Below are 24,173 nucleotides of genomic sequence, written 5' to 3'. Positions count from 1 at the left end.
ATACTGCACTTCAACCTACATTACTGGATGGTTTGTATTTTATTCGCAGGAAGTAGTGGCCATGAACACATTAAGAAAAGATTCCGCTTTTTGCACGTTATTGTTTGCTTTCAGTAATACCAAAATCCTGCTATATGTTTTGCACATTTTAAAAATTTTACCTGGTGAATCAAAACAAATACATACATGTCTTATTAATTGAATATTCAATAAGTTTATTTTACTTTCGAAAATTCTGACGTTTACACACCTATTTTTTAAACAGGTTTCACATTCTCATCACGAATTCAATAGTTACAAATCCTCGTTGTTGCTCTCCTATACTAGAAACAGTTCATGCTTTTTTTGTTTCACCTGCTTTTAAATTTGCACATCTTACGTAATGCTTTCACGTATATTACTAATATTGCTCCCCTCTGCTGTCACATGTTCAATCCTGTTTATGTTGTATATATTCTTTTATATTGATAGACATTTTGATTTCGAAGCATTCTTCGATGTTATTGAGAACAATCGATACGTTTGCTATATGATGATGCTTTCGGCAAAGATTACAAAAAATCATTTCTGAATGCAAAAAGATACGTTGATAATGTAAACCCTAATATGACTTATCTTCTTTGATACATTTTCAAAGCCATGATGACTATAAATATCTGTTTAACCGCTGTTTCTTTTATTGATAGTGAACACAAGAAGAGTAGATACAGAAATCCCATCAAATGCAAACGGTAAGAGTTAATACTACTTAGAATACAAGAAAAAAGCAAATGCTGGCACAAATTTTTGGAATTTTGGATCCTCAATGCTCTTCAACTTTGTACTTGTCTGACTTTTATAACTATTTTGATATGAGCGTCATGGATGAGTCTTATGAAAAAGAAACGCGCGTCTGGCGTACTAAATTATAATCCTGGTACCTTTGATAACTATTGACATCCTTTCAAAATGTTGTTACTCTAACAGGATTGAATCTTGATATATAAAAGATACCGGTCACAAATAAACGGTGCAGTTTCATAACTACAAACCGGAACTGAAAATCACATCATTGTCTTCATTGTTGCCATGGAAGAATAAGAAAGTAACATATTGTATATTAAAAAGAAAATGTATTTACCACATCAGGATTATGACAGTTGTTATCCATTCGTTTGATGTGTTTGATCTTTTGATTTTGCCATTCGATTAGGAACTTCCCGTTTTGAATTTTCTTAGGAGTTCATTATTTTTGTGATTTTACTTTTTATATTAACAAAACTGAAGATCTATAATATAGCAAAAATCCCAAGACCAATTACAACAAGTATATAAACAAAAAAAATCTATAAACAACTCTGAAATAATATTTGAGCTAAAGTTCAAAGTATATTCTAAAAATCAAATGTCCATATGTACTGTCTAGATATGAGTAAATAACTTTCTTAAACAATTTTCATGGAAGCAATTGACACACATATGACTTGAGATACCTGATATGTATATACTGAAATGATTGTATATATTAAGTCTATGGAACTATCATGTAAGAGACAAACCTTATACATTATATATATTTAGTTTCTCAAAGTATACAACTTATTTCATTTTAGCTATAAATACACGGAGAACCAATACAGAAATCCAAAGGGGCCGTAACGGTGAGCATCAAGTTATTTTCATATATCAGAATGTTACATGAAAACAAAAAGATTTGGATGTATCACTTTATCACAAGCAACGTACATATTCATAAATTATAAAATATTTCCATATTCATGAAGTACGAGAGTAGATATGGACTAATTATCTTATGACACAGTTATTTTATAGATACTCGGGAAAGATTATATTTTGTAAAATTGAAATTTGAAAAAAGACGGTTAAACTTTTACGTATACTTTATCGAGTCTTTATCGTCCGAGTATTCAGTGTTCCAAGAATAACATGATTTGAACGGTAAAATTACAATTTTTCCGTTTGATAAAACTAGTATGTAATCCAGTTATTTGTTAAGAAAAACTAAGGTCAAACTACCCCTGTTAAAGCTGAAGGTAAAAGGACTTTTTTAAAGGTCCCATCTGGTTTTATCAATTTTAGTATGTATCCATCATAGCGTTCATTTTGTTTTGTTTTAAGCTTTCATTATTAAGGTTAATCAAAGAAAATCGCACTTACTCAACAAATGTGTAGATGTGTTAAAAGCTTAATTTAGTCCTTAATATATACGGCTACATAATTAAAAAAGTAGACATAAGTTATATATTTTTATTGTTTTAACTACGAGTCAATGTGATACTAGTCATAACAGACTAATTTGGCATTTTACCTAAAAATAATGAGGCATTGTCGAATCTAATCCTGTATTTGAAGTGATATTTTAATTTAAATACTTTACCTGCCTAGAAATTTTAAAAGTATACTTGTAATTACGCTTTTTCGTATATTGGTTACTACTACAAATGCATATTATGTTGAAAAAGACGAACTTGCTAGCCTAGAACGAATACACAATCCATTCACTTTGAAGCCATAGATGTAGTATTTTGCTTTCAGACATTGAAACATTGTTTATCGATGGTTTGTATATAGTTGATCCTATATACCCTGCTTCAAACCCTCATGTTTGATGCTATGGAAATGTATACAGTGTGTAGTGTTTTGATATATAATCATGTCTTTTGTAATTGTTAGATTTGAAAATTGTGAATAGGTATTACATTTCTGGTGACGGCAATACAAGGGTTGTCAAAATATAGATGGAGCGACAAACAGGGACATTTTAGAGACATGTATCTTTGTGTTTACAGATTACATATATGTTAAATGATTATGTAGAGGAAGGGTTTATAGAGATCCACCAATAAAAACATTAGACATTTATTTAAATGTCTTTTAATTGTAATTTACTGTTGTTTATATCATCATTTTTTGTACGTATTATCAAACCGTATATTCTTGTAAGTTTCAAGCGATCCTAACGCTAATTATTGAAGTTGTTATGCCAAAGTTCCAATTTAAGATTAAATCAAATTTGACTTTAACTTCATGGTACATTCTATAATAAATGAAACATATCCCTGTGACTTTGGACTTATAACTATCTTTGTAGTACACTTATTTCTGCCGTTAACCTTTTTTGTAGTTTATTTTATTTTAAATAATGTATGCAAATTTCAGAAATCTTTCTACCTACAAATACAACCGAGAGTAAGTAAACTATAAAAATGCAACTAACTTGATGATTTCTTAATTATTTAGAACGAGTCAACTAACTTAATGACTTTTTAATGATTTAATACGAGTAAGATTCAATGGTCCACATTATGAATTATATTATATTTATAGATTATCGTTGGTTATCTCAACGAGTATGATTTTCTTGCTTGAGCTGGTACGGCTAAAGTGAGAAAAGCAATTGAGTTGAAATAACCAATGATAAACTGTGTATCTCTATTTTACCTATGACGACGTTGTTTATTTCATTGACAACGGAACGTGCACCCTTACTTTCTATCAATATGTTTTTGTATCATTCTACTATGTTGAGAAAGGAATATAGTAATTGCAAATGAATATTTCGAAAAATAGCGATAATATAATATACTTCAAATGCGTATGTTCACAAGAAAAAAATGACACAAATGTGTATATAATAAAATATATAAAACCATGATATAATTCAATAATGCTACATTTGGATCATTGTTTCTATCTTGTTACTAAGGTCCCAACTTACCTGCACTGCCCATGACAGATTCATAGAAAACAACCTCATTCATCAAATGTATATTAATATTTGCTTTTATCTCATAATAACTAATAAAAACCAGCACGCCAATATGAAACTATATATATATATATATATATTAACCCAGAGCTACACACAAACCAATTGAAAGCATAAATATTCGTGTACTAGTAATCACTTGTACTTTGTTTCGTCACTTGACCTGTATTTTGAAAATAGTTTCGGCATCATGTAAAATATGATGATAAATTTGAGGAATATTGCTTTTTAGTTTCAATCAAATAAGAAAGAAAAATTAAATGATCAGATGAAGATCATGTATAATATTCAACGAAATTGAAGGCAATGAATTATGTAGGTTTCTGGCATTTGTTTAAATTAAAATTAAATAGCATACTGCTAACTTTTAGTTATTTAAAACAAAATTGTCTGACAAAAAATATAAATATTTTTTTTCCAACCTTAATCCAGAATGAATGTATTGGGATATATCTATAAACATATTTTACCATAAATTTTAAAGCAAATGGTCGAATTGAGGGAACAAATAGACTGAACAGCAGAGTTACTAATGGTGCGGCTCGTGACGGAAGTAGCGTCATCCTAACCCCAGTACAGGAGGGCGCAGTCCAGTCGTTAAGAACCATGTTGCAAAACGGACAAGCACGCGGAACTCCAAGATTAATAGGTAAAAGTATGACCATTAGTGGCCGTCGGCTGTTTTCTGCTATTTGGTCGGGTTGTTATCTCTTAGACATTCTCAATTTTAATATAACATTTAATTGGTTATTTGACATCAGCATTATTTTGAGGACTTATATATCAAATTAAAACTGAATTGTATTGTATTATTTTAGGTGCTTTAAGTTGTGCAAATTGGTCATCGGTACTATAAGAACGATAGAAGTCTCATTTTTTTTAAAGTAGAAAATGATTGGAGATTCTAATTCAAAAGAACTGTGGTATATTTTCATGTTTCTGTTCGATCGAATTTTAATGTGAAAAATTAGCGATAGTTTATCAATCGCTAATTTGTAAATAGACATTTAATATGAATACAACAATTCTGACATAGCACCAGATATATCTTAGGAATTCTTGATATTCTTAAAACTAATATATTTTTCATTTAGGGTTTTTAATTCCAACATCTAATGGGCGCACAAGGTTACGACTTATGCCAGGTAAGTCATTCTTTCAATCTAATGTTAACATTGTTTTAAACCTCAGACAAAACATTAGCAGTACATGTATGTTATCAGACATAAAACACACATTTAAAAGTAACGTAAAATTACCATAGCTTCCAAAATACGAGATTGTACATTGTAATTACCCATTTCTCTATCAATTTGTCAAAGCAATATTTATATCTGTAAAGAAATATATACCATGAAAACAATTACAAGTGCATCTATACGTGTAATGTTTTATCTGTATTGAGTGTACATGTTTGACTTCCAGCCTACCTTGTTCGTGGGCCTGATGGTCGGGACAGCCTTAGGCTAGGTAAAAATGAAATATATCAGAAATCATATCATCAGCTACATATAACAATATATCAAATTAAGTTTATACATACTTACAGAATAAAACTGCTTTTATGCAAATGCCCAAATAACGCCTAATTTTTAAGCGTATATGATAATGTGGCACATTTCTGCAAAATTGTGTATATAGTTTTTATAATAAAGCTCTGCGCCGGAATGATGTTCGTAAATACTTATATTCCGCTTTTACAGCAACCACGAGCAAATAAATACTAAGCTTTCGCATATTTGTGTATCCAGAAGTTATAATCTGCTTTGTGTTTAAGTTAAAGTGTTATTGAACTTAATAAAGCTACTAATTTTTCAAGACAACCGAATATTTAGAGTTCGAGTTCCTATTGCGGGTATACTTTTGGCATCGGTATTTTGTTTTGATGAAGACTGCATGGAAGCCTGTAAATAAGACATTATTGTTCATTTCAAATGTATTGGAACGTTATAATCAAACACAACCTTTCCAAACTCGTGTTAAGATCAGATCCATCTGTTCTTCGTAAACATTTCCTCCCTCTAATTCACGAACTCTAAGGAGACGTAAATAATTTTTGCCTGAATTGTGCTTCATAAGAATAAGTCTACAAGAAGGTGTATAAAATAATAATCCATTGTTGTAATATCATTCACCAAACTAAAAAATATGTTGTATTTTAATGATAATGGTTTTTGGGATATATGAAATGCATTCAAGCGTTCATTACTAGTAATACAAGCAAATTATTTTCAAATGTCCCTTTCAATAACAATATTGAATCTTAATACTCTCCTGAACGATATTTATGCGCATTATCTTTCGACGACAAAGTGCTACGTAAGTTTGCTAGTGTATGTATGCTGCTGTTTGATTGAAGAATATTAATATATCATATCATGCTTTCAAATTACATAGTCTAACAACTAGGACTTGAACTAACTTCGTTTCAGACGCTGAGCAATTTTTCACTAAAGGAGGTAACAATTACCTGTCAAAGTAGCTCACCATCCTTGTATATCTTCCTTTGGAAAGGACAATATTACTCTGTTCTTCCCCTTAGACATATTTATCCATTATTAATTGTGATTAAAAGTTAATAAAAACAACCAAACATCTTATGCTTTTAATCCGAGTATTGGTTGGAGATGAAATTAGATACCTGCAAAATATTTTTTTTTATTATAGAATAGAACTAAGCTGGACAAATATGAATTTTTATTTTATTTACCAACATAAATACATTTTTGTTTTATCTTTATGACTATGAATACACTAGTTGCCTAGTAATGTTTAACGCAACCAATTAATCAATACCCAATCAACATTCGATAAATTAATCAATACCCAATCAACATTCGATAAATTAATCAATACCCAATCAACATTCGATAAATTAATCAATTAATGGCTCAATCAATTTGTTAACTCTTATCGACTAAATATAATACCGCTGTAGTGTTTAATATTGGTGGTGTTATCAACGTTATTGTTTAATATTGTAATTAACAAGATAAAAATTGAGTATGTTCAGAATGTAATCCATAGTTAGAGAAACTCAACTAATGCTAACCTATTAAAATATCATTTAGAAATAACACTGAAAAGGATAGAAGTAGATATTGAGTTTGTTTTGATTATAAATGATTGTTTTGTAAAACTTTGTCTATATTTTGTTTGGTACAAAAATCACCTCTTTTATCTCACGTCTGGACCGTTTTTATTTTTTACTCAAGAAGAACACAGTTTATTGGTGAAGAATTATACTGAACAGAAAATATGAAGGATTATTAGATATGTTTTTGATCCATTAATGACATTTCAATTGAACAGAAAATTAAAAACATTAGATTTTAGTAATAATTTGCAAATCTGTTTTTCATATTTCCACTGTTAAGAAATCAAAATTTCAGATTAAAGCAATCGTTTAATATAATGTCCACTATAACAGTATGCATTAACGCATTTGTTAATAGATTTGTTTTTATAGGTGTAAATGTTTTATTTTTAAACAATTAAGATTAGTTCCAAGATTTTATTTTACGTTTCGAATTTTTAATTAAACAATAATCCGAGGGTATATTCTATATACTACAGCAAACACATTTGAAGATGAAACTTAAATAAAGTTTATATTGAAATGACAATTCTTAAGTACAAAGAACTTTTTAATAATTTTTGCTGAGTTCATGCTCACATATATCTAATTGATTCAAAGCAGGTCGAGGACGTGTAGATTCTAATGGAATGCCTTTGAATATAAGAACAATTGTTGCTGCTGCCAGAAGGGCCAACTTACTACCAACTAATGCTACAAGCACTGATCCCCAGACAAGAGGTAATTATATGATCAGTTTACTCTCCACTCGCACTGTCATCTTACTGTCAACTCAACTGGTCAGCCTTCTCATGGTCTCACTCCAATTAGTGATCATTACTTTTTATCTATATCTATATCTATTTTAGAAGTGGACTATTTAGACTTGAATGAAACATACATACATGGTTGTATCTGTATCTTTAAAGCCTTAATATCAATACACAGACCAACAATCGAATTCCGTTTTACCATATAACACACAAAGGGGATCACAATTTTTTACTATTTAAATCATTTACTTATTTTATTTGTACCTTTGTGACATTCCAAAATAATATTCTGTAAGGCATAAGCTGCGATCCTTGTTATCTGCTGCATGTTCGATATTAAGAAACTTAACAGTTTTTGGTCGTAATATCTGCATGTTAATTTTATGTCTAGTCAAAAAACTATTTTATAACCGCGCGGGAATACTCTACAAACGGTTTTGGCATTTGTTTAAATTAGAAAATTATATCTTGACCTGAATGGTCATTAGACTAATCAAAGCTTTTTAGTAAACGAAACACATTAATGCATGTGTTTTTTTCATCTAAAAAATAAGATACCATAGTCAATTGAAAAAATCTACCGCAATTTTACTGAGAAATCACTGAATGCAACCACGAAAAATGTTTTTAACTAGAGTCGCGCATATTACCAGGAGCGGTGTAAGACTAATTTGTCTGTGTATTTTATCCTTATCATCCTTTTCCCCTAAATAATTTCAATTATAAAAGATGTAAAAACATTTATAAAAGTCATTTAATCTGTTGATCATTATGACATTATAACTTTCTAAAAATATTTTTATTTTTTTATTTTAGTTCAACAAAGAAGACCATCTATGGTAATCCTCAGACCAAGAACTGGACAATCAGGTACTGTATTAATTTATTTCTATTAGATTACAATTTAATGATTGTACCTCGTAGTGTGCAAAATAAGCATGTTAAAGCAGTATCAATTTAAATATAACAATATCAATATGACCAATTAAACAAATGAGTAGAAGTATTGAAAGCATTCTGACACAATAATTGAACTACTAAAACACCTGCTAGTTGGTCAATACAAGTCTGTCCAATAGGAATAATCCACGATGCCACTCGCATGATCGTCTTTTTTTCATACGTAAAACATATATGTTATGAGTAATGAAATGTATTTTTACATTAAAGAAGTATTCTTCTTTCAATAAATAATGTAATATATTACATTATATACTTTGAGAAAGTCATCGATGGAACTTATAGAACGTAGGGCAAATACAGATATTTCGATTTAAACTAACAATTAAGTTTTTGAGTTGTCCTTTCGCTTTTGGTTTTTAGTGTCACTGATGGAGATTAAACTAATCAATCAAATTAAACTTAATAAACAGTATCTATTTGACTATAATTAGTTATCAAAGGTACCTGGATTATAATTTAGTACGCCAGACGCACGTTTCGTCTACATAAGACTCATCAGTGACGCGCATAATCCTTTCCTAATCATACAAAATACTTTACGAAAACATATTTTTATTTATACTACAGGCACAAGAAGTTCTACTCGTACTAGTCAACAACAGAATAGAATAATACCTCAGCGGCGACGACAAAATGAAATCCGACGTTCACAGTCAAGTGGACGTTCACAGACAAGTGGACGATCACAGACCAATGGACGCTCACAGACAAGTGGTCGTTCACAGACGAGTAGACGTCCACAGACGAGTGTGGACGAGGTAGTTGAAGTTACAATTAACCATACTGGACCAAATACTGCAGGAGCTGTACCGTCCGGTGTTCAGACCGAAAACGTTCCAACGACTCAACTAGATCAAAACTCCCAACAGCAGTCAAGAAATAGATTTTTGGATACTGTGAGAAGCATGCGAAGGACTCAGACATCAAACAAGTTACCAAGTATGAGGAGATTAAACGTTTTGGACAGATCTACTGGACAATTGACGACCAAAACAATGGACAGATCTAACATTGACACGTCTTCTCAGAATCGTCGCGTTAACACACTGGCAGATAGAAATAGAATGCCTGAAACTAACAGAAACAGGATACCAGAAAGAAACAATAACAGACTACAGGATACACGTACAGACCCAGTCGATTTGTTTAACTCACCAAGATCTGTAAATCTAATTGGCGACACCGGCAGTTCAAATGGTCAGTCAGGTGATCAAACTAGAAAAGTATCTATATCAATTAATACTAACCAAGGCGGTAGTAATAATAATAATGACAAAACAAACGTGCGATCAGACACTAACTTGTCTCAAGGCGCTGTGTCCATGTTTGACAACTCCAAATTACAAAATAACAATCGTTTTCAGAACTTTGGAGCAAAAGATCAGTTAAGTGCTCAAAATCGTAATGTTTTTGATCGGCAAAGTGGTAATAATTTTGACGGTCAAAGCCAAGACCCACATAATTTTTTGACACCTGTTAACCCAGAGCCATTCAATCAGAATGATGTTCATCACAACAGTAATAATTTTAATGATCCCCGTTTACAAGGCCACCACCTAGATGTTCACAATAACCTTCAAAATACACCGACATTTTTGTCATCCTCATCACAAAACATAAACCAAATACACGCACCTAATAATAATGGACACAATTCAGGTTTAAGTTCACAACAGAACACACAAGCTGATCAGTTTGCGCCAAATAGTAATTTAGTTGGACATCAAACATCTGTACAAAGTAATTCACATACTTTAATGAACAATCCAGATCTTCTAAATGATCAAAACATTGCAAAGCTACAAAACAATCAGTTGTCAGGTTTGACACTAAATGACATTTTTCCAGGAATGCAAATGGGGAACAAACAACAAATACTGAGACCATTATCAAATCCAACAAATGAATTTCATTCACAAAATACGCACAATGATAATTTCAACCAACCAACTCAAAACTCGTTTCAAAGTAATAGTAATTTTCGGAACATAAACCAACAAAACATACAAACTGCTAACCCTAAAATTCAAAATATACAAAGCACACAAACTGCTAACCCTAAGAATGAAAATCTACAATCACTTCTTCAACAAGTTATTACAAAATTACTTGCAACTAATAACAACATTGGCGCTACACCTGTCATTACACAACCTGTCACTCACAATGACATTCCACCGTCGTCAAATAACAATAATGGCTTATCATCATTGGGAAATAGTTTATCATCTAACCTTAACACAATGAATACATTACAACATTCACCAAGCACTAGCACAGGAATGGATAATAGTCATATAAATATGATTGGCGGTATACAACATCAGAATCAAGCAAACACATTACAACAGAGACCAAGCATAAGCACAGGAGTGGATAATAGTCACATAAATCTGATTGGCGGCATACAACATCAGAATCAAGCAAACAAATTACAACCGACACCAAGCACTAGCACAGGAATGGATGCTAGTCTCATAAATTCGATTGGCGGCATTCAACCTCAAAATCAAGCTAATACATTACAGGCACTTTTGACGAATTTACTACAACAATCACCAGGTTCAGGTGGACTAGCAGTAAATCAAAAACAAATTCATTCTACTCAAAACATGATAGGAAACAAACAACAAACACAAAGTGGACAGACAGCAAACCAAAACCAACTTAATTCTATCCAAACCATGTTAGGAAACAAACAACAAGCATCAGGATCGAGTGGACAGACAGAAAATCAAAACCAACGTAATTCTATCCAAAACATGCTAGAACACAATAACAAAGCACAAGGTTCAAGTAGACAGGCAGCAAACCAAAACCAACTCAATTCTATCCAAAACATGTTAGGAAACAAACAACAAGCATCAGGATCGAGTGGACAGGCATCAAATCAAAACCAAGTTAATTCTATCCAAAACATGCTGAATACAATGCAACAAACACAAGGTTTAAGCGGACAAACATCAAATCCAAACCAAGTTAATTCTATCCAAAACATGCTGAATACAATGCAACAAACACAAGGTTTAAGCGGACAAGCATCAAATCAAAACAAAGATAATTCTATCCAAAACATGTTAGGAAACATACAACCAGCACCAGATTCGAGCGGACAGGCAACAAATAAAAATAAACTTCTTTCTATTCAAAACATGTTAGAAACTATGCAGCAGACACAAGGTTTAAGCGGACAAGCATCAAATCAAAACCAAGTTAATTCTATCCAAAAATTGTTAGGAAACATACAACAAACACCAGGTTCGAGTGGACAGGCAACAAATCAAAACCAAGTTAAATCTATCCAAAACATGTTAGGAACAATGCAACAAATACCAGTTTTAAGTGGACAGGCATCTAATCCAAAACAACTTAATTCTATCCAAAACATGCTGGATAGAATGCAACAAACACAAGGTTTAAGCGGACAAGCATCAAATCAAAACCAAGTTAATTCTATACAAAACATGTTAGGAACAATGCAACAAACACCAGGTTTAAGCGGACAAGCATCAAATCAAAACCAAGTTAATTCTATCCAAAACATGATAGGTACAATGCAACAAACACCAGGTTTGGGTGGACAGGCTGAAAATCAAAACCAACTTCTTTCTATTCAAAACATGCTTGGAACCATGCAACATACACCAGGTTTAAGTGGACAAGCATCAAATCAAAATCAACTTCTTTCTATTCAAAACATGTTAGAAAACAAACAAAACAATGTTCCTTTTATGTCTACAACGAACTTTGCAACAAAACAGCAACAACATACAGGACAACCAAGTACAAGTTCAAATTCATTATCCAATCCTCAAGACAATGTGTCAGTATTGCTGCAGACATTACTTAAGCAAAACAACTTAGGAACCAACACTAATCAGGATTTGCAGAATAGTAATCAACATTTTGGGCTGAATGGATTACTATCAAACGCTAACATGGTTCCACATACCAACATTAACCAACAAAATAATCCTAACATTTTAAATACACCAACCGACACTAATCTTGCAACGGCACAACGAATTGTTAATATACAAATGCAAAACGCTCTACAGCCTCAAGACTTCGGATTAAGTGGAGGTCGTGATATAAGTCACATTAATACATTTGGTCATTCGACCAATAATTTGGCAGCACAAATGAATCCAAACATGTTTAACATACAAAATTTATTACAGGGAAATTCACTTTTGCAAAGCATGCCATCAACCCAGAATCAAGGTCATAATATGTTATTTGGTCATAATCTACCACAAAATAACATGATGAATAACATGTTGGCAATCCCTATCACAAAAAACCACCTGCAAAATTCAATTAACAACAACCAAGGCTTACGCCAATTATTACAACGTAACATACAACAAATACTAATGCAACAGAACAATCAAATTATGGGAGCACAAGGATTTTTAGGCCTTAACAATGCAACTAAATCTTTCCCCAATAATCAACTAGCTCCAAGTGATGTGGTTATTGATAATACAACCAGAAATAGTACCGGTACAACTGTCACACCTTCTAGCCTTAAGGTTGGAGCTATAGAGACATTAAATTTGACAGTGAATCCCACGAAACCATCATTGTTCTCAACGTTTGAGACTTCCTTCCCGACTAAACAAGTACTTGTGGATACCCTTGGGAGTATGCCAATGGAAACTCTAAACACTTTGCCAACTAAACACGTTTTGGATAATCTTGGAAGTATGCCAATAGAAACTTTAAATTCTTTGCCGACTAAACACGTACTGGATACTCATGGGAGTATGTCAATAGAAACTCTCAATACTTTGCCGACTAAACACGTACTGGATACTATTGGGAGTATGCCAATAGAAACTCTCAATACTTTGCCGACTAAACACGTACTGGATACTCATGGGAGTGTGCCAATAGAAACTCTCAATACTTTGCCGACTAAACACATACTGGATACTCATGGGAGTATGCCAATAGAAACTCTCAATACTTTGCCGACTAAACACGTACTGGATACTATTGGGAGTATGCATTTGGACACTTTAAATACATTGCCAATTAAAACCGTTTTGGATACTCATGGAATTATGCCAATGGACACTTTAGATACATTTCCGACTAATCAAGTACTTGTGGAAACTCATGGAATTATACCAATAGACACTTTAAATAATTCAGTTGCAATAATTTACCATCCAAATGCTACAACCGTAAATCTTGGAAATAACTTCGGCACTCTGATGGATAACATAACATCAACATATAACACAGGAAGTGAAATATATAATCTAACCACAGACTTGAACATAACTGCTAATAACAACGTGACTTCTATGTCTAACATTACATATATTGGCATGGCTACTTATACTAATCTAACAGCCAATGTTAATGATGTCATTACTTATACTAATATGACAGAGTTCCTGTCAAATGCTACGTTAACATCTAATGCTACAAATGCTATGTTAACATTAAATGCTACAAGTGCTATGTTAACATTAAATGCTACAAGTGATATCGTTAACAGTACATTATTAAATAGTACTAATGTTTCTTCTGTGAATATAAATGATGTCCTACCGACAGCACCAGTTGTTCCTGTCTCATCGACGAATGCAGAGCCACACATTATCGATATCAGTGGTAAGTATTATATCATTTAGACATCTGATAATATAATTATCTGATATATAATGAAAGAATATTTTAAGCTTACCATATTTTAGAGGAATATTTTCATTTTATTTGGTTATATTATATAAAATACCGGTTTTTCAATGTTAAGTTGGAATACCACCATTGATTTCTTCTATTAGTCTTTGTTAAATTTGCACTTTCCGAAAAAAAAAATGTGCAGAATTTAATTTTGTTTTAACTAAAGAAATACTTGGCATGATTAACGTTTTATTCTGTCACGTAAAATAAAAAATCTCACATAATGTTTCATTGCATATAAGAAAATAACCATCACTGGTAGTTAACCTTTCAAATTGTGATTCATTTTCTTCCTTGTACAAGCTTTAGTAACATGTAACCTCAAATTTCCAAAATATTCTAGAGAAATACAAATTAAAATAATAATGGTGCTTTGACACACCCAATGTATATGTCTATGACACAGATTTTTGTTTTACTGCAATGAAATGTAAGATAAATTTCCTTCAACTGTCAAATTCAAGAAAAATATTTTTCCCCCGAACCTTTTTTGTATACAACTTGATGTGACGTGCCATGATTTGGTGGTATTACACATTAAGGGCGGACTCAATTTCATTGATTTGTCTCTAATAGAAAATGAAAAGTCGTAAGGTTTCCGACCCAGTGTCTCGCCTACTTTTGCTGTTGTCTATGTTTTTAGTGTGATATATGATTGCTTTGTATCGCTTTAGCGATAAAAGTCGATCAACAATAATTGGTAAAAATAATTAGATATTTTCCTTTAGAAACTATCTTTTGATTGTAAGAAGATTCTGTCGCATTTATTTGGTTCCGTAAGGATGATTTATGTTTCTAATAAATTTTACAAAACCTTAATAGTAGACTGTATGCCTGTATGTTAGGTTAACTGGAAGAAAATCTAAGTCCAATTATAAGCATTATACGAAAGAACAGGAAATACTTTTTTATACTAGCTTTTTTTTTGTAATGTGTTTATTGGCAAAGAACTACATGTATATTAACAATAGTAAATAAGTTCATAGTACATCAGCAAAATCGAGACAAGTACATAAAGTTGATATTTTGAATCCTTCTATAAACATATAATATTATTAATAATAATTTGAAAAAAAATTAGAAAATCTTAATCTGAGGTAGCATGGATTGGGTAGATATTTTTATTACGTGAAAGTTAACTTATAAAATCATTCTATTAGTTGGAGCCAGGGGTTCCAGCAGGTGTACGCTCTTTGCAGTGGTTTATTTTTATAAAATATTATTTTTTCAATAAACAAATTTTTTTTTATACTAGCTTTTGATCATAACAGGCTTTTATCCAAGTTTGGTACAAATCTAGGGTAGTTTTAGAAAGTTATCAATATTTTTAAAACTTTAAGTACAGAGTAAGTGTGCTGTTAACTGGCAGAAAAAAAACTAATTTCATTCATACTCTAAATACGGGAAAACGGGAACCAAAATTGACTTCTGGATACTATCTTATGATCATAAACAAGCTTCTGACAAGGTTTGGTAGAAATTAAGGATATTTTAAGAAAGTCATTAAAATTAAAAATAACGTAAACCACAGAGTGAATGTAATGTTAACTGGCAGAAACAGTCAATTTGTATGCAAAACATTGATTAACAGGATTTCCTTTTACATATGTTACTTCTGGATACTATTTAAGGATCATACACAAGGCTCTGTCCAAGTTTGGTAGACATCAAGGATAGTTTAAGAAAGTCATTACAATTTCAAAATCTTTAACCACAGAGTGAGTGTTTGTGAACGACGAAATGTAGGATAGCTATGTATCGCTTTTTTAAAAGTCACAAGCTCCACAAAAATATAATGAGTGGCTTTGGAGATATTACATGTCTCTCCAGTGATGCTCGAGTCCAAAACATTTCTAAATCTGGAGAAATATGGAGAACTATAAAACTAAAGGGATCAAAAGGGACAAAAAAGTACAGACAAAGCATGACAACGAATTAGAGTTTACAATGAGGGAAACATATTCCAGAATTGAAAATAATTTCCCAAATTTGATAACAGGAAATCGAATGAAACAATATCCTTATATTCTTCCAGTAACGAAATACTGGTTACTGGGCCAAAGAAACCCTCGGTTACTAGCAGTGGTTATAACAACACAAACAGTAGCTTTTTTGCTGCTCTCGATGTGCTTGAATTTTTTGAAAGAAACCGGATTTCAAACTGAATACAAGTTTTGATATATTTGTTTAAGATTTATGCATTAATTCCAACTTTACTATATCTAATTTATTATAATTGCAGTGTCAACAACAACGAAACCATCAGCATTGGACATATTAGGACCAAATGGAAGATTGACAAGCACATTAAAGAAAAGCTTAGGAATCAAGAATGTAGACAAAGCAACATTGAAAGGCCTGATTTCTAACGTCCTTCGTGATCTGTTCAAACAAAACTTCATTGATCCTGTGAAGGGAACATTGAAAGCTTCGCTGAATTATACAACAATGTTGAATAGTGTTAAGAAAGTTCTGATGAAATCAAAAAACAAATTATTAAAACTCAGACAGCAAGTTGGTGAGTAAATTTTTACTGTTTGAAAAAGAATGTTGCGCTAAATACATCTATCTTTATAGTTAAAACTACTCTACAGTGTTAAAATATGGAAAGTTGAATAAACAAAACACTCCACAAAATACAATATTTAGAATTGGAAATGGAAACGGTTAATGAGATAAAGAAAACATAACCCGAAAACAAAGCAGATACTTGCCCAAGGCTTACAATGGGTCTTCAACGCAGCGAGACAATAATGTAAACTACTTCATCGAAATGAACGCCATACTGTGCCCATTTGTTAGAAAAATGGCTATTCATTTCTATAATTTACTATCTGTGACTGGTTTTGGTGGTTATTCGCATAGATAAGATTGTCGGTTGGTTCTTTTAAATGGATTCTTGTTTACTGTCATAAGGCTTTCACTCAGTTGGACATTTTGTAAATAAAATATGATTTTGTAATTTCTTATTTCCCCTGTATAACTGTTTTATGTAACATAAATACCTTAAATACCAGATAATAATTAAAGTTAACATAAGCAGGGAAAATTACAAATAAGTCCTGAAAAAGTTTTAATTTTGCACAGTCAAATAAAACCAAATCGTTGATTTTATTTAAAACCGTTGAATAAAGGGTACAGAAAACTATTTGATGTCAATGTCAAGATCAGTTCTTTAAGTCGTACTATAACCATTTCGTTTTGTGATTGAATTGTAACTTTAATATTCCAGCTATTTCGCCTTCCAAGATGCAAAGTATTCTGAATAGAAGGGGACTTGACGTTGGATCTAAACATTTACAGCACGTTAGCAGCATGTCTCCGTCACCTTTGCCTGTTACAAAATTCGTTACAACACAACCATCAACGATTAAACAACCTACACTAGAAGCACCTACGCCATCTCAGCTCATCATAGACAGTGTCGGAAATCATGGCGTCATTACGAATCAACATTTCGGACCAACCCCAGGAGGAGGTGTTGCTGTTTGGTTTTCTAAACCTTCTCCGACCCCTATTGTCGGTAGTGGAAGCCTTAGTCAATATCATCAGTCTAATCATTTATCCAATCCAGTCATACAATCTTCTGGAGATTTTTCTGTCAATGGGATGGCAGCACCATCTGACATGAACGCAATACCAGTGACGTCACCGGATCATGCTGTCTCTCTTTTCGCAACTTCTAATCCAATAGGATTTAATGACATATTAAATCCTGAAACACATATTCCAAATATAATGACAACAGTATCATCATTGCTGCCGCACAACTACGTAACAGATCCAACACTTCAATTTATGGCGGCGATGACAACACCAACGTCACAGATATCTAATTTAGGTAAACTTATTTCACATTTTGTGGATGTAGCGTTTAATAGTATATCAAATTATGTTGGTGTAAATGCTAAACCTGTAAATGGTAGTGTTATCACTAAACATGATTCGAATAATACACATTACAGTGTGAAAACAAATAGCACCACATATAATTCAACTGATAGTACATTGCCTAGTGATAACCCATACAATATAAGCGATCAAATAAACTCAACTTTAGATACAAGAAACACTGGTTTAAACATATCACAATCACATTCTTCCTTTGAATCAGTTAGCGTTAATGCTAATACATCTGACATCCTGAATCAGAATATGACAGTAGTTGATAATAGTAGTATAATAGTTAACACGACTACACAAGCACTTGTTACGCCAACATCGACCGTAACTACTACAATGATTGCAACGAGTACAACCGAGGCAGCTACTACTGCTGAGCCTGGAGAATCCATTCGACTTCCGGATGGAACAATAATTAACGCTTCAATGTTAGAAAACATGGATCCAGAGCAGGCTGAAATTCTGTCGGAATTGTCAGAACGTGGAGCTTAAAGTGTTAGTATATCAATGAGTAAAATATGTCGTTTTCATGGTCGGATATGTTGCTGATCATGTGCACCAAATAATTCATGCAACTCCGTGCCTTTATTATATTTATGTTTTATTTGTGAGTAAATTTTACACTAATCGAAGCAAGAGGTAACATTTTTAACACCAAGTTCTACGAATTATCTCTGATTGAGGTTGAAAAATATTACAAGGCAGCAGACGCTATTTCCGAGAATATGAATTATTTGAGACATACACTGTATGGTGATGTTGAGGATACATGCTATGCGTTATGTACTAAATATCTAAACAGTTATATGTTAGGTTTCAGTATTCAGTATATAAACATCAGAAAGCAGTAACCTTACATTTATATTCACCGTCTACAAATTAAAACCAACTCCGATGATAATCGTTTACACTTAAGCAAAGTGCATATGTTTATTATAATTAAGGACCTTATAGTTTATATACGATTGCTTTGTTTGTTAATCATTTGGGAATTACCTTTATATTTTTAGGATGGAACATCGTGTAGAGATCTTCTACCATACTGTGTATGAACAAACAGACTTTATTCTTCACACCTACCTCTGTACATTATCTAACACATCTTTTACACAATGCAATATAATCTCATGTGCTTTATATGTCATAGTGGTTTATCATAGCATTATAATAACCAATGTATATCGTTACACTAATCAACACATAACAAGTGTCAACTATGTACTGTCCATGTGTATGTGTATGTGTATTGCATGAGCATTAATTGAAAAAGATAATAAACCATTGTTAACTATTTATTATGTTATAGACTTGAACATTTATTTCCATTTCCAATGCTTTAAGTAACGTTCTTTCTTCAATGACCTTCAAGTAAATAGTCAATTGATAAGGACGTATTGACATTTGTCTTTTCGTCTTTCTTTTTTTACCAGATGTCATCAGTTGTCGTTGACTTTTGATTTTTATTGCCTCGTATATACTTTCTTACATTTTATTATATATTTCAGCTTCTCCCTCAGGCAGCTTAACGGGACCAGGTGGTGTTCCAGTATTTATGCCAAGTCCCGTATAACGGAAGTTCTATTCGGAAGGTCTTGGGACTGAGTCTACAAAACAAAAAGTACGACAACAATGGAAGATGAATTCGTTGTTTTGGAAATCATTTCACCAACATCTACAAATAATAACTGTTACAATTTCTTGTTGTTTTTCGATGTTAAAGCATATGTTTTATTCAATTTTAAATTGTATCGTGTCTTACTTGAGAAACGAGTTATTTGATTTTGATTCAAATGCAAATATTACAATACGCAAATAGTGTATTTGCCAGTTATCTTTTTCATTCTGCTATTAATCACTCACACACAAACACTTAATCAAGTTGTTACGCTTTGTCAATTTTAGATTGGTTCTAATGTAACACAACTTCTGAAAAAGATTACATATACTCATCACAACTAGATATGCTTTTCCGGCTAGTTCATAGACAATGAAATGTATGTCCTTTCTTAGGAAAACAACTTGTACGCCTGGTATTTAATTAGAGAGTCAATGACGGATTTGTCAGAAAAGCTATCATTTTGGAGATAAGACCTATTTGAACACCGTAATACCAACGTTATATCTAACTATGTAATCGTACAAAAGAATTTGTTGGTAGTTATATTTCGTAGTGAGATCGTTAAATCAGGTACTTTTGACATACCTCACATCAATATATTTTTGATAAATGCATTACAATGAACTAATTATCTTTTTGTTACATTTTGTATGAATATCTTTAGGAATATTTTCATGATTAACATATTTTCATGTATAACTGCATTTATGGACCTGTTTTAAAAAGGGTATGCAGTTCAATATACCACGATGTGCAATTATCTGCAATTTGGATCATTCATTTTTAATAAGGAATATTATGAAAAGTCTACTTATAAGTATCAGAAATGCATAATTTGTTCATCATTTTGTTTAATATTTGTACAAATATCATGTCATATTTATAATAAAACATTTGTTCGCATTTCATGTTGTATTCATGCTAAAAACTGACTTAAAGAAAAATACATTTTTTTAATGAAACTTAAGTCTTAACAGACATGCGAATCAACCATGAATGAATGTTGTATGAGACAAAAGATCCACCAAAAATTAGATAAGTGAATATAAGCAATTATAGGCAAACGAAAGGCATTCAACAATGTAAAAAAAACATAGCGTATAATCGGCTGTGTGCGGTCTAAAAGCAATAAAGTTTAAAAAAAACCCAAAAGATCAAGAGACAAATTCGAGCACACAAAACACAGAAATGAAAACTAAAGTCTTATCTACAAGAATTGCACAACAACCTGGATTAATCTCAGGTGCTCCGGCAAGGGTAAGCAGATCCTGCTGCAGATGCGGTACCCCCGAGTCACTTAGCTCATGCAAGTACAAAACCGGTGACAAATCTAATTCTCAACCGGACAAAGGAGTAAGCATTGCGTTTATGACGATTGGAACATATCTGTAGTCATCTTTGAAATAGATATTCCATAATGGTCAACAAACTCTTTATGGCTTCCAGAAAAATTCTATTTGTATCGAAGAGCAGTAAGCAGCAGTAACTTAGGTAAAATGTGTATCCAGTTGAAACCAGTTCCAGAGCTTGCATTTCCTTGATACATATTACTCCTTAGAAACTATTAATTAAAGTAGTAAAGTTAAATTATCCATTCAAAAACATCAGGGGTTGTTTGACCGTTTCAACTGATCATAACCCTACCCTTTTCTCCCATTAGACATCATCGAATTAGACTTATCCCCGTCTTTGTACACAAAATCTACGGATAAATCACGTGGAGCACGATATGCTTACCCTTCCAGAAAAACTAAGATCATCCCGGCACTCTTGGGTTCTTTATGCTCGGTCATTTGTTTTCTTTGTTGTAATATACATGCTGTTGTTTCTATCATGATTATCTTTACTTTTTTTGCTATTGCATTGTCAGTTTTATTTTATCAACATATGAGTTTTGATATCCCTTGGATATCATCTGTTTCTTTTTTAGTGCTGGCTGGTCAGATTTTGAACGATAAAATACCAAACCAATTATGAACTGGGGAACGCATAGTTGTCTCATCTTTTAAAAATCGATTTGTGCTCCCAACAACTAGTTTATCAATATTCATATTTATTTAGGGTTATAAGAATGTCGGCAGTCTTCGGATGTCATCTCTACGGTAAATTAGATGATACATAGACATTAATACACACAAAATGATAATACATATGATTGAGTCCGTTCATTGTTATTGTATTAATTTGGAATTTTTCTAAATTACGTAAACGTTATGTTTTTGTATGTTATTAATTAAATATGATAATTAAAATCAAATCGATGAATACAAATGTGACAGCTAATGCCCTTTAAAACACAGGAAAAATAAATCGTTTTGTAAATTCATCTCTTTATGTTTTATTTTGAGCAAACGACACATAGAACATCTGCTTCATTGGTATACGGAGGACATATCAAACTGCCACATTTTGTTCGGAGAGGATAAAACAAAATGCCATGTTCATCTTTATTCTTACTGTCCAACGTCTCTGGATTTATGTCAACACATGCGAAATCCTTATTGTTATGAGTATAATGATCACTCATCAGATATCCATCATACTCTGAATTCCATCCTTTATAACAAGTCTTCCGACCTAAAATATTTTGAAAGTAAGAACTTGATTAATAGTATTTTGCCCACACCAAGTACATTGTCTATCGTACATAAAAAATTAGGATGTATTTACATACGAAATAACACGAATGGTCTTTTTCGTACATTGTTTGTCTTTAAAACATCTTCATCCGTAATAGCACTTTGTGTTCACCTGATATATTTTAAAAGATGGGCGAAAGATACCAGAGGGACAGTCAAACTCATAAATCGAAAATAAACTGAGAACGCCACTGCTAAAAAAGAAAAAAGAGAAACAGACAAATAATAGTACAGAAGACACAACATAGAAAACTAAAGACTAAGCAACACGAACCCCACTATAAACATTATGATATCAAGACGTGCTGTTTCATCTATAAGGATGTTATGGTTATATTTAATTTTCCCTTTACAATACAAAATATGTTTAATATCACCTTATATTTCCAAAAACATTTAGTTTTTTTTGTTGGACACAAATCTTCTTTGTTTTAAAATTTTAGAGAGACAAAAACAGCTTCACCTGCATAGTTGGATATATTCATAACAGGATTTAAGGGTACATAAGTCAATGTTATAAGAATAATTTATGGAAATATAGACTTCACAAGAATATGAAACATATCTAATCTTAATTGACTAGGGTTGTCAGTTTTTCTTTCGAGGATCAGTGATTTTCTCCGGTCTCTCCGTTTTCCTCCACCCATAAAAACTGACTACCACGGAATAGCCCAAAAGTGGCGATTAAAAGTGGCTCTTAAAAGTGGCGTTAAACACCAACAATCAATCAAAACTGTGAACATATTTATTAGAAATAATTAAACTTCTGTCACTAACACCAAATTCTCAAAATAAAAGAAATATTACAACATAACTATATATTAGAGAAATTAAAAAATAGAAAAATAAACGATAATATAACGTATAAAAGATATTTAAAACTACTAAAGCTAGATGAAAACACTTAATGTGCTGAAATAAATCACGTCATCTTACACTCTGATATTGTTTTTTTTTGCTGATTTAATACATTAACGCAATAAAAAGTACAGGTTATTTTCATTAGGAAGTTCAGTTATAATTATCACTTTTAATCAAATAAAAATACATGCCGCAATTTTATAGCTTTGTGTTCTGAAAGAGTCGTTCAACCACAACAATCAACCAATTGTAGTGAACATTGATCCTCTGATGTTAGCCTAAGTAAAGTGATGCTTAAGTGAAGAAAATAAGACTGTAGACGACCATCAAAAGTCTTGTAACAAAATTTTATCTTGTGTTATCTTCCTGAGTGAAGTGTCGACGAGTGTAAAAAAAAAAATCAACTTCAAATTTTCAATGTTTCATTTATGTAAAAGATTATATAAAATCGTAGAATCAATATTTACGATTGCACCAAATTTTAAATTTACGAGAAGCAGAAAAATGTATGTACCTGGTATCACAAGGAGCGTTGATCTGTGTTTTTGGTAACATACCGAACATGGTACTTCTTTGTATCTCATACTTTCTGACCATCCTGACGACTTGCCTGATGAACTAATCCGATATTCACCTCCAAATATCTGGTCATTGCCAAACGATTGAAGCTGTCCATTCTCAGGGTCATTAGGGAGACATAAATAGTTCACACCACCTCCTTTAGTTGTTTTCCACCGACTTGCCCTAAAGCAATATGTCAAAGTATTCCATGATGATAGAATTTACTTAAGGAAGTTCGCTGCTTAGTTTCAAAATAAATAACTTTCCATAAAACTAGTTTATATTGATAGGGGATTGATTGAGGAATTAA

At 32.1% G+C, this 24,173-nt stretch overlaps 1 protein-coding gene across 11 annotated transcripts in view; it reads left to right on the top strand.

Annotated features, from left to right (window-relative positions):
• The window catches only part of LOC143082270 (uncharacterized), a 31,688-nt gene extending 10,985 nt beyond the window's left edge, over positions 1-20,703 (top strand). Inside the window, exons 4-14 of one of the 11 annotated variants that reach the window (XM_076257873.1) lie at positions 687-731; positions 1,593-1,640; positions 3,160-3,189; positions 4,254-4,418; positions 4,864-4,914; positions 5,195-5,239; positions 6,202-6,228; positions 7,470-7,586; positions 8,435-8,488; positions 9,149-9,778; positions 19,690-20,703. In XM_076257873.1, coding sequence (XP_076113988.1) covers positions 687-731; positions 1,593-1,640; positions 3,160-3,189; positions 4,254-4,418; positions 4,864-4,914; positions 5,195-5,239; positions 6,202-6,228; positions 7,470-7,586; positions 8,435-8,488; positions 9,149-9,778; positions 19,690-19,754 — 1,277 coding nt within the window. In that variant the 3' untranslated portion in view covers positions 19,755-20,703. The other 10 variants (XM_076257872.1, XM_076257876.1, XM_076257879.1 and 7 more) reach the window with 10 other exon arrangements.
• The last annotated feature ends 3,470 nt before the right edge of the window (positions 20,704-24,173 follow it).

The sequence above is a fragment of the Mytilus galloprovincialis genome, chromosome 7, assembly GCF_965363235.1.
Source record: "Mytilus galloprovincialis chromosome 7, xbMytGall1.hap1.1, whole genome shotgun sequence".
NCBI classification, from domain to species: domain Eukaryota; kingdom Metazoa; phylum Mollusca; class Bivalvia; order Mytilida; family Mytilidae; genus Mytilus; species Mytilus galloprovincialis.
The sequence above is the reverse complement of the archived record's forward strand: the minus strand, read 5'-3'. Positions and strand labels throughout refer to the sequence as shown.